The 12,062-nt window shown below is 37.8% G+C and overlaps 1 protein-coding gene across 4 annotated transcripts in view; it reads left to right on the plus strand.

Annotated features, from left to right (window-relative positions):
- The window catches only part of LOC103131914 (angiomotin-like), a 28,482-nt gene that overhangs the window by 8,767 nt on the left and 7,653 nt on the right, over positions 1-12,062 (plus strand). For 2 of the 4 annotated variants that reach the window (XM_016667005.1, XM_016667006.1), the window contains exons 2-4: positions 980-1,040; positions 6,883-7,924; positions 10,932-11,496. In XM_016667005.1, the coding sequence (XP_016522491.1) occupies positions 980-1,040; positions 6,883-7,924; positions 10,932-11,496 (1,668 nt within the window). The remainder of the gene's footprint in view (positions 1-979; positions 1,041-6,882; positions 7,925-10,931; positions 11,497-12,062) is intronic. The other 2 variants (XM_007543647.2, XM_007543648.2) reach the window with 1 other exon arrangement.

A 12,062-nucleotide genomic window follows, 5' to 3' on the forward strand; every position in this document is an offset into this window, starting at 1 on the left:
CAACGCATGCGCGATCTGATCTCCAAATTATGCCCCGCCTCTTCCGTGACAACTCTCACGCATTCAAAAAAAAAAAAGTCCCTTTCACACGTACAAAAAATTAGTCTTTCACACAGAAAAATACAAGTCTCAACCCCATTCATTCATACTACTTCCAGCCTAGTATTAGTTCTTGACCTATCATTCAGAATAATTTATCTGTATGCTTTGTGTGTATGTGTGTGTGTGATATTGTAGTAGTGTATATGTGCAAGTTTAGTCTTGTGTGTGTGCGAGAGAGAAAAAATATTGTATGCGCGTGTGATATTTTAATAGTAAATATGTGAAATTTTAGTATTTTGTGTATGAGAGAGAAAATTGTATGTGTGTGACATTTGAATAGTGTGTATGCACCATTTTAGTATTTTTTTGTGTGAGAGAGAAAAATTGTATGTGTGTGACATTTTAATAAATGTATATGTGCAATTTTAATATTTTGAGTGTATATGAGTCTTTAGTAGTGTGTGAGACAAAACATAGTTTTTGTCCTAAACAGCCCCTCATATGTTTCCATTCCTGGTATGTAATACCTTTTGAAGTCTTACATGTTTATCTGGAGCCTGGTTGCAACATTGTGGCTCCCCATTTTTAAAAATAGTGGTTAGGGTTACAGGAATGGTTTGAGAATGGATGACATTAAAAATATACTGGTAACAAATTTAATGTAACTGCTTAGGTTTCACCACAAATGGACTAACTAAATAAATAAATGAAAGTCCATACAAAGTCCTAATGTGGTTAGAAATACAAACTTGTGTTTTTCTTATGTGTTCATAAAAATCAGGGCAGTTTGATTTCCCTCACCCTCATGACCCCAGCAAATGTCTGAAAGCTGAATGTTATGAAAAAATGACCCAGTCACCGGACACTCCTCTTAAAGAAAATGATTGAAAATCCTTTTAAAACAGGCATTTTTCCTTTTTGTCTCATTTACCTACAGATGTTTCGGAAAAAAGCATCTTCATCTTTGAGAGTGACAAGGATAACGGGAAGCTCAACATGTAATAATCTTTTCCTCTTTGTAAAATGGGTGTAAAGTGTTAGACATTCAGCTTTGTCAGTAGAAGCCATTATTATTATTGTCAATTCTTTCAATTCTCCTTAAGTGGGTTGTTTTACCCAATACTTCTTCTGATCACTGAAATGTTGTGAAATTTAAAATACATCTGGGTTGGTTTCTTCAACATTGTTGAATGTTGAAGTAAAAATGCATGCTTATGTCTTCAGGTGAATATTTCTAATTTCTTTGACTCAGCTTTGGAAATGTTCAAATGGTGGTAGGTTGTAACTTTGTAAGTGTGAGCTGTTTGCTTTTTCATATTCTGAAAAGACTTTGTCACTTTATCTTTTTTAAGAACATTTTTGGTACTAGTGCCCTTTATTTGACAGTGATTTGACAGGAAGTTGACAGAGAGATGGGAAGGGGGAAGACATGCGGCAAAAGAGCTGAGGATAGGAGTCAAACAAGTACAGCTGCGTTGAGGTCTGTAGCTTCTGTATAAAGGCATCTACTCTAACCACTGTGCCATGAGACACCCCAACATCATCCTTACATTTGACAGATCCAAAATACTTTTACCTCTAGTTCACACATGAACTTGACAGAAGCCATTCATTCAAAAATATTGGAAAAATTCAGGTTCAGATAAAAAAAGAGCGTGTTAGGCATAACAGAATGCTGCAGAATTTGATGAGTTTCATTTAAAGCTAATCCGGAATTACAAATTAGACTTTCCAGGCAATGGTTCTGTACTACAATATTGTTGTTATTGTTATTTTGCAATTTAAATTCAACACTGGTCAATTTAAACTAATCAAATTGATGGTGTAGGGTCTGAGAATATGAGGATAAAGACTATACATTAACAATGCTACTTAACCTTATTCTGATCAAGTTTTTTGTTGGTGGGAGGATATGTGCACAAAAATGTGTTTTATGGAAATTTCATTATCAAAGAATGAGAAGCTGTTTCAATAATAAGAGAAAGATTAATCTTTGTCTTTAAGTTTCTTTATTCGAAGGCAAAAGCGTTCGAAGACCCATCTCCTTAGCACAGTCAGAAGAAGAACCCTGAACAACACACATCACATCGATATACAGTCACAGCAAGGAAAGGACCCACCCAAAGTCTGATCTTATCTCTGTTGTCAGATGGACCACAAACACAATCCTGACCCCGACCTCATGAAGTATCCCTCACCTCTTGGAGGGGATGATTTTATGGCAGGAAAGAGAGCTGATAAGGATTTCAGGAGAAACTTCTAATTCTTCTTTGTCAGTTAGTCATGGGTTCAGGTCAAACCAGGGTACAAACTACATTCCACACGTCAGTCCTTTAAGACAATTACCAGATCAAGCATTTTACCCAAGATGTCTTCAGGTCTCTTCTGCTATCACAGCTGTAGAAACATCTAAACATTATCTGCAAACTTATTTAATGGACAAACACATCTTGCAGAAATACAAAACAAAGCAGATATAATCCGTAAATAAATGAGAAAAAGTATCATCAGTTCCATCAAAAATAAAATAAGACTGAAAATGAAATTTTTTATTACAGTATGTTTTCTTGTAATTTCAGCCATTTTGGGTAGATATTTGTTTTTTTACAGTGCATATTAAAAGTATTACTTGCTCTTGTTAAAAAAAATAAGACCATGATTTTTTTTTTTTTTTTCCGAAATAATGTGACTAATACAATCACGTGTGCTATTATAACAGTTTTGGATATACAGGTTTTTCATTTCAATTTCAGCAACAAAAACTAAAGACTTTTTTTTTTTTTTTTTTACATTTTATGTGAAAAGTTGTAAGCACAATTGCTGGTATGGAATAAATTTAAGCCGCCCTCTCATCTCAATTCTTAAAGTAAAGAAATGTATGATAAGAACATTTTTCTCAGCTTTATAAAGATGATTTACTTAGTTTAAACCTCAGACCAGTGCTTGGGTCAGTTTAAAGCTATTAACAAAATAATTACGCTAAAGCAGAACTCTGCAACATGACAGTGAATCCACCACGAACTCCATGAAAATTGTGAAGCTTAAACATTCTGGGCAGTGAAAGTTCATATTACCATCCTTTTGAAGAAGAGTTTAGTGACTTGAAATGTAATTTTTTTGTAACTTCCATAGATACAAAAATTAAACATCAATATTTCTTATTGAAGAATAGGGTTACATAATTTCTTTCAAGACTATTTTGTGCAATATAATCGACAATAAATGCACTAGCAGTTGCTTTTAACCTATTGTTTTGATAAACACTATGTTTGTTTATATTTACATTAATTTATTTTATGCAGATATTCTACTTTACTGTATTCAAACTGGAAAAATCCAACCGACGAGAAAATTTGCTAGGTTCCTAAAATATGTAATCTAATGTAGGAGCAGTTTTTCAAAATGAATCCACTCTCCTACTTTGGAATTAAACTGCACCTGAATGCAATTATTGTTTTGAACACTAAGAATCTCTGGAAAGTTCAATGCATATGTGAAAAGAGTTGGACTAAGTTGCACATATTTTTTTTTTTTTTACTACCAAGACATTAAATTGTTCCTTTGTTTTTTACAAAGATGTTATGAAGAAGGAACTAGATTAGATTATGTAATTAATTAAAAGCTTTCTGCTTCTGCTAATCGACAACCAAAACACATCTTCCTTTCAGAGACAACTTCAAGTTCTCCAATCTACTGTGCTCTGTTCAGGTAGTTACAATACTTTTAGTGGAAGGTATCATCTCTTGAGTCAACTAATCTCCCTCAAGTTTACATTTTTCTATCAGAAAACTGCTTCAGGTACTACTTTTTAATTAAAATTATTTGAACTGATGTTTGTGGTGGTAAAATACTAATTTGTGGGTAAGAGGTTCTATAAAAGCAGTGACACCTTACTTTGTCTACCTCTTTTTTGTTCTGCTGTGCCATCAAATCAACAAATCTTTTGGGGATCTTATTGAGGTCAAAGGTGAAACATATGGTCTCTTTGTTTCTCTGTCCACTTTCTTTTTTCTTCACTTTATTTGTTTTGTTTTCTTCAAAATCAGGTCAAATAGGTCTTTCTTGTTGATAAATTAGAATATTTTTAAAAGTTGGTTTATTCCAATAAATTATATTTATTGCATTCATATGCAATAAATATAATTGTTCAACGCATGAATTTACTATGTAAAATAATATATTACAAATAATTTTTTGTAATAAAGGATTTTCACTTGTGGATCTAATGATGTGATAAAGAAATTAAAGTTGCTTTAATAGAGACCTTTAGCTTACTTTTGTTGTTTTTTCCTTTTCTTCCTGAAGATACAAAGATTATCTGAGAAGTTTAGTTAAATCCAGTTTGCTGGTTAATTAATTGCCTTTTGAAGCAGATATAGGTACTTTAAAAATGTGGACAGGTGCCAACTGCAGCTGGAAAATAAAATCAGGATTTCCATAAAGATGTGAAGGGCATTCCAATTTTCTAATAAATGGCTGCACTGACTAAGGAATTGAACAAAGTTGAACCAACAGCAGCAGATAACATCACTTTCCAAATGATCACTGACTGTGGAAACATCACCCTAGAACTCAAACAATGTGGATTCTGTTCCTCTACACTCTTCCTCCAGGCTCTTGAGCCAAGATTTCCAATGAAGTGCAAATTTTACCTTGATCTAAAAAGATGAATTTGAATCACTGATGAACAATCCTTTATTTTTGCAACACATCAAAAGTGTTTTCAAGGAAAACACTTTTGATGTGGTTCATGAATTATTTAAACTAAAGGAATGTGGTAGTTGAAGTCAATTTTCTGGATATGTTTGTGTGTTGAGGTCTTTGAAGCACAGAGTCCAACTGAAGCCTATGCTAAATGAGTTTCTACCCATTTTTGAAGAGGCTATGCTTTACAATTTTCTTAAAGGTGCAGTATGTAGCTTTTATAAAAACATATTTGTGTTTTTTGTTGTTGTTGTTGTTGTTAAAACTATCTCATGTTGTGAGAGCATGTTATGAGACAGATAATCTGTGAAAAGATAAATCTTCTGCGCTACTATTACTGTCTGAAGAAAAGCACCGCTCCTAACCAAAAACAACCAATCAGAGCCAGGAGGAGGGTCTTTGTGCTGCCACTCAACGTCACATACTCACTGCTAAATGTGCTAATGGCAAAGAAACAACTTACCATTACAGGAAAACTTTACCTGCCATCATCAGTGACCATACTAACCAGCCCACCATTCACAAGATCTGCTGATAAGGAAAAGGTTTAGTGGTAGTAAAGAGCAACATTGACAGTTTCAACAAATATGTTAAAAAATATTTTTTATTAAAGTTACATACTGCAGCAATAAGGCTGCAGTTAACTTTCGGCTGTCCACATTTTTTCCTTACCCCCCACCCTGACTCTGGACATCTAGCTTCTTAACCAATGACCAGTATACATTATGGAATTTTTGCCATATGTGATTTACAGCAGCGGAACAACTATTATGAGTTCACCAGTTTGAAGACAGAGGAAATGATAATTGACAAAATAAAAAAAAAATGGAAGGCCAGGAACTGAGCAGGGAGCGGTGGGGGGTGGTTAATATTTCAGTATGTACTTCCTTGTGGTTTCAAAGAATTGCTCCTCAAAATCTCCTCTCTTTGGAGGTTATTCTGGGCTCTTTGGTTACCATTTGTATTTTCCTTCTCTTCAATTTGTCATCAGTTATCCTCCAAGAGCTATATAGCCTGCGTGGTTGGCTACAGTTCTGTGGACTTGAAATTTCTGAACAATATATCAGAGGAGCATCAAGCTTATAGATGTTATATTATTTGGATAAATATAGTCTTCACCTTTAACATGCTTACCTATCATTTTTTTCTGATATCTTGGGGCAACTCTCCTTCACTTCTCGTGCTTGTGTTCATGTAGTACATGCCATGTAGCCAAAAAGCACTGTGACAATTAGACACTCCTTAGGCAGACTGAGTTTGGAGACACCTGCAATGTTATTTAGTGGACACACCTTTGTTTAGCATATTCATATGGTCAAATTATTATTACCTTTTCAAGAGATATCTATGTTTCTCAAGATGACAAGTGTCTTCTCTGTGCCTAGGAGAAAATGAAAAACTAGACTATTGCTGAGAGTTCCGAAGTCCTTTTCTCAGATGCATTTATTTATTTCATTTGTTTTATTTATTAATTTATTTGCTTCATTTACAGTTTAAAACCATTGCTCATATCAAATGTTGACATAAGCAAAGGTTTTCAATAAAAAGAAGTAGTTGGAAGAAAAAAAGTCTTGAAAGTTGTTTGCATTGCATTTTGAAGTCAGTGTCTCAGAGTTTAGAGGAGGACTGGAGAGGCACATGCTGTTGAAGTCCAGTGTAAAGTTTCACTGTCAGTGATGATTTGGGCTGCCTTGTGATCTGCTGGTGTTGGTCCACTGTTCATTCTAAAGTCCATAGTCAACACAGCCATCTAACAGGAAGTTTTAAGACACTTGATTCTGCTGACAAGCTTTATGAAGATGGTGATTTCATTTTCTAGCAGAACTTGGTACCTACTCACACAGTCAAAGGTATGAAGAGCTAGTTCAATGACCAGGTTAAGCAAGACAAAAATCACATAAAAATGTTCAAATTGATTTTTTGTGATGTAAATGTATCCCTCTGTTTTCTGTAGGTGTTTTACATTTTTTTAATGAATTTACTGATATTTTATTGAGTAAATCACACTTTTGATAGTTTTTGAATGTTAAAAACACCAGTATTTTTCAATAGTTTTTGTGATAGCCCCTCATATCTCTTCTCCAGTTACCTTTCTTTTACACATTTTTCCCTTTGTACTTTTCTCTTGGAATACAGACAGGGGGCGTAGTTTGTCCTTCCATGAGGTTCGTTGCCAACGTGAGATGGAGATGAGGGCCGGAACTGAAGAGCCATCAAATAGCAATGTATCAGGTGGTGGCAGTACAGTCCTTCAGCGTCTCCTTCAGGAGCAGATGAATCGAAACTATGTGCTGCAACAACAGCAACAGTCTGGAGGAGGGGGGGTTGGAGTAGCAACAGGAGGTGGAGGTGGAGGTGGCTATTCAGTACTTGGACAGGTAAGCCCCTCTGATGATCATTCTGTAAGCGCTCACATTGCAAGACAAGAGCCCCAGGGACAGGAGCTTCAGACAGACAGTGGCCTGGAGAAGGTTGGTGTCATCAGAGTTGGTGGGCATGGTGGGGGCAGTGGAGGTGGGGGATGTGTGGGCTCTTGTGGAGAAGCATCCAGTGGCGGGGGCAGTGGAGTTGGTGGCATCACCCAAGGACAATGCCCTAACCTAGAAGATCTCCCTACATACGAGGAAGCCAAAGTACAGTCACAGTACTTCCGCGGCCATGGTTCTCCTCCTCAGGCTCAGCAGCAGCAGCAGCAGCAGCAGCAGCAGAATGGCCAGGCCCAGCAGCCTTCACTGCCTGCCTCATTAGGTGCTGCTTTCTACGTTACTGGCCTGACCAGCACCAAAGTTCGCACTGAGGGTCGTCCAACACTACAGCGTGTCAGTGGTACTGGGAAGGTGCACCAAGATGATGGACTAAAAGATTTAAAGCAAGGACACGTCAGGTCTCTCAGTGAACGACTTATGCAACTTTCTTTAGCCACCAGTGGTGTGAAAGCCCATGCTCCTATAAGCAGCACCCCACTTTCCCCACAGCTACCCCCATCATGCCAGCCCGGAGACTACTACAAGCCACAGCATCGAGGCCCACCACCAGACTATCCTTTTAAAGGAATATGTTCTCCTGGCAGTCATCCAGAATCTGGAGGCCACTTTTATCAGGAGCCAAGAGTAAGGAATCACTCCAGAGAGGTTCCAACTGTTCGATATCAGCCCCCTCCTGAATATGGATCTTTCAGGTAATGAATAGGGAACACACACACATATACATGGCACATAAAAAAATGCCTTTCCGCTGAAGAAATCAGAGCCATATCAGTCAAAAAACACATTAAAATCTAGAAAACAATCCTGGTAGGGAGGCAGGACATTTTGGGTGAACACTGAAATAAAAGGGGAGCTTTATAGTGAAAGCGTGCAAAGCATTTCTCGCTAGTTGAAAATCCCCAACATTTTGTTGCAGTGTGTATAGCATATTTTTACATTGACAAAATCTGACAACCCTGCTGAAAATTTTGAATTACAGAAAACTCAAGCTTCACAAAGAATAATGCTCTGATCAGTTAGAACTTGTTTTTGTATTTATACAGGTTAAAGTTATCACAATTCTCAGGATTTTTCAGGGCCATTTACTGATTTTAAGTTTACAGTCTCATTTAACTGCCACTGTGTGCATACGCCCAGTTAACAAATTATTGCTATACAGTTGACAATAGAGAATAAAATGTGGTTCCAGTGAAAGCCATAGCTTGATTCCAATAGGATTTGATCTGAGATAAGTCAGTTAAACATGGTTTCTCAATAGTGTCTCAGAAATGACAAGGACAGATCCTGTTGGGCTGGTTTCACAGTAGTCATCGCCATCTACCTTGAAGCAGAGTCTAACAGTAATGAATTCCAAACTATTTTATTCATTTGGCAGGACAAGTTGAGACATGAAATGTATCTGTCTTGTGACAGTAAGGGCAGGTATGGTTGCAATGCACAAAGTCCCTTGTTTTTTTATATACATTTTTGTTGTTGGTTTTGGAGTCTAAGCATTTGACAAATTAAATATTTGCTAAATGATAAATGTTATTAATGATCCAAAATTATGCTAATGGTTACAGATGTAGAAGAGCTATTGTTTAGTTATATTGTTGTCAGGTCATCCTCCTGCTGTGATTAAGGAGAAAAAACAACTGAGTTGTAAGTTTGATTGTTTGAATTGAAGGAGTGAAACAGTATTTCTACTGCAAAATAATATTTATATTTTGAATTCAAATGAAGTAAACCCAGAGAATATTTCTATAAGCAAAGTTACACCCTTTTTTGATACCAGAAACCTCTCTGCGAGTGAATTTTATTTTTAGTGTGTCAAGAACCTGCTTCTCAGAAACTGCTCTGACGTTCCTTTTTTTTAGGCAATTATGATGCAAGAGTAGCCATGGCAAATGGAGTATCATGTTTCATATATAAAATAAAAAAAAATTCTCATACCACTATTTGCAAACAATGTTGGGAAATGCATCTTCACATCCTTTTAGAGATTTTTTCTGCTTTGCTTTTTTGTACACAAATCGTACAGAGGATCTGGACCCTTGGCTAAAGAGAAATAATTGCTCGCTGGAGGCACGGACTCTATTGAAGTTCTAAATGCTACTCAATCTTTAACCTTTACTCGTGATGTATGTAATGTGTCTGTTTGACGATATGAAGCTCACCAAAAATGATCTGTTCTGTAAACAATAATCCCGCGCCCACTGCGAAGAGAGAAGTGCCAAACTGAACAAGGCGACTGTTAATGTTAATTCAATTTTTGGAAGTGTGGACATCACCAAATGGCTTCGTTCACTTCTTCTGTTGCTATTGCTAAAACCATAGGCAGACTACAATTCTAAAACAGTACAGAAAATCAACTGCATCATTCACAACTTCTCCTTTTGTTCATTGCTAATTGACCTGGTTGAAATTCTGCCTGAGCTATTCACTTCAATGGGAGAAAGCCCAGACAGAGCACTGAAGGGAATTTAGAATCGAACAGAATTGTGTAGGAAGGCATTGGCCAGCCTAGATAAGGCCACCATGACACCTTGAATTCACTGTAGTTGTCATGCCTCATAGATCTGTTCAATATTTGCATCTAATGCAAAATGCGTCTCCATAACACATATTTCTCTCTTGTAGGCTACATAAGTTCTCTGCTCTCTGAACTCATGTAGCACACACTGTGCAAAGCTATCCCCATTTTTTTTCCTTTTTCTTTTTTTTTTTACTGTTTCCTTCCTGTGTAGACTGTTTTCTGCTTGCACAGAACAAATCCTGCAGCCCTACATTCTGCAAATGTGTATTTTCGCACCTGCAGAGAACTTCACACCTCCCAAAAAATTACACTCAAGAGACCTGGTTTCAAGAGACTGTAAGTGTAAGAGACTGTTGTAAGCGGGCCCTTAATTAGTCCACTTTTTAAGGTTATCATCCAGCTTTTCATTCCCACCTGTGGCTGCAGTCTTGATGATCTGCGTGAGGATGTCCTTCGGAACTTCCTCCCCGTTTTCCATGGTGATCTTTCTCTTTTGGATCAGCTGAGCTCCGGTTGTGCGCAGCAGGCGACAGGCCCTCACTTCGTTAACAAACGTTCTGTTCCTGGGGTTGTACTGGAAGAGAAAACTCCAGTTACAGCGCCCTCGAGCGTTGAAGAGCTCTTCTTCAACGATCGATTCATTTTTTTTTTATGTAAAAAAAAATGTTTTTTATATATGAAATGTCATTGTGTCATATGGTATGAGACAGATAATCTGTGAAAAAAATCAAGCTCCTCTACCTCCTCCCTGAGCTACTATTGCAATCTACAGAAATGCAGGAAGATCTTCAGTCAAGCGTCATCAATCAACCTCCTGTATGTGCTGCTCAATGTACTAATAGCAGAGAAACCATTTACTGTTACAGGAAAACCTTTTATCTGCCCTCGTTAGTGGCCAGGCTAAGTAGTCTGAGCATTCACAACAGGCTCTACTGCCAGGAAGAAGCTTTAGCATAGCAGAGAGCAAGGGAAGTATGTGAGCAGACTGTACACAAGAGTGATTGATAGTGCAAGCACCCTCCTAGCTCTGACTGGTTGTTTCTGACCTTTAAGTTAACTTTTTTGTCATGACTGTGTATTTGTAAACTTGAAATGGTCTTTTTGTCCACATACAAATATTTTTTGTATTCTGTGCAAAACTGAAGGCAGGCAGCATTATAACCTCACAACTGATCTCTCCTCAGATCCACTAAGGAGGTCTCAGTTCACTACCAGAGGCCCCTCAACCAGCACAGTCCCAGCTCCTCTGTGACCTCTGTTGGATCCTTGTCTCGTGCACAATCCTCTACTCTGAGCAGCATGCTCTCTGCTGCCTCTCACTCCTCTCATCCATCAATTCCTCACCAGTCACCTCCAAGCCAAGGAGAGCCATACCCAATTATGGGACCCCGTGTTCCACATGGTTCAGGCTCCCATCAAGTGGCAGAGCCTTTCCCCCCAGGACCTGTTCATCAGACAACGCAGAGGGGTCATGCCTTTCTTTCTGACTCTTATGGCTCCACTCCAAGGTTGCATCATCATCAGCAACACAATCAATGTCAACAGCAGCAACTCCAGGGTCCTTCCCATCCCCAGTTGTCTATGCAGGCAGGACATGTTCCCCAGCAGCAGTCCTTCATACAGCTACAGGGAGAGCCTTTTGCAGTGATGGCCCATGCCCAGCAGATGGTGGATGTGATGACTGAGGAGAACAGAATTCTAAGACAGGAGATGGAGGCTTGTCGTGAGAAGGTCACCAGGTTACACAAGGTAAGATTTTCATCAGAAGGTCTAACACATGTAGTCATTGGTTTTTACTCCCTCTGCTTCACCATGTTTTTGAATTTTTTGTAGGATATCACTACCAGGCAAGAGTCTATAGATGATTTATAAATGCTATTTTAAATAATGTTTTTTCCCCTCTAATCTATATTTATAGTCTAGATAAACTATAACAGTGCTGGAAGTGTGGACATCACAAACCAAATGGCTTCACTTATTCTGAATGAAACCATTTGTTCAGAATAACAAATGGCTGCTGCAGACACAATGGCTGCTGCAGACACATTGCTTTCAGAAGAACCTATTGGAACAGTTAGTAATATCAAAATGAACTGCAGTATTTCTGAATTTATCTGCAGGCAGTTTCAATTGAAAGAGGCGTAATGTAGCTCCCTCTGTTGCACTGACCAACATACAGTAATAGTATGAAAGTACGACAAGACTGGTATGTTATTCTAGTGCTAACGCAGATTTAGCAAAATCCGGCTTTAAACTTCTCCACAACAGCATCTTGGACCTGCCTGGTGTGTTCCTTGGTCTTCATGATTCTCTCT

Source organism: Poecilia formosa, unplaced genomic scaffold (assembly GCF_000485575.1).
Source record: "Poecilia formosa unplaced genomic scaffold, Poecilia_formosa-5.1.2 Scaffold873, whole genome shotgun sequence".
NCBI lineage: Eukaryota > Metazoa > Chordata > Actinopteri > Cyprinodontiformes > Poeciliidae > Poecilia > Poecilia formosa.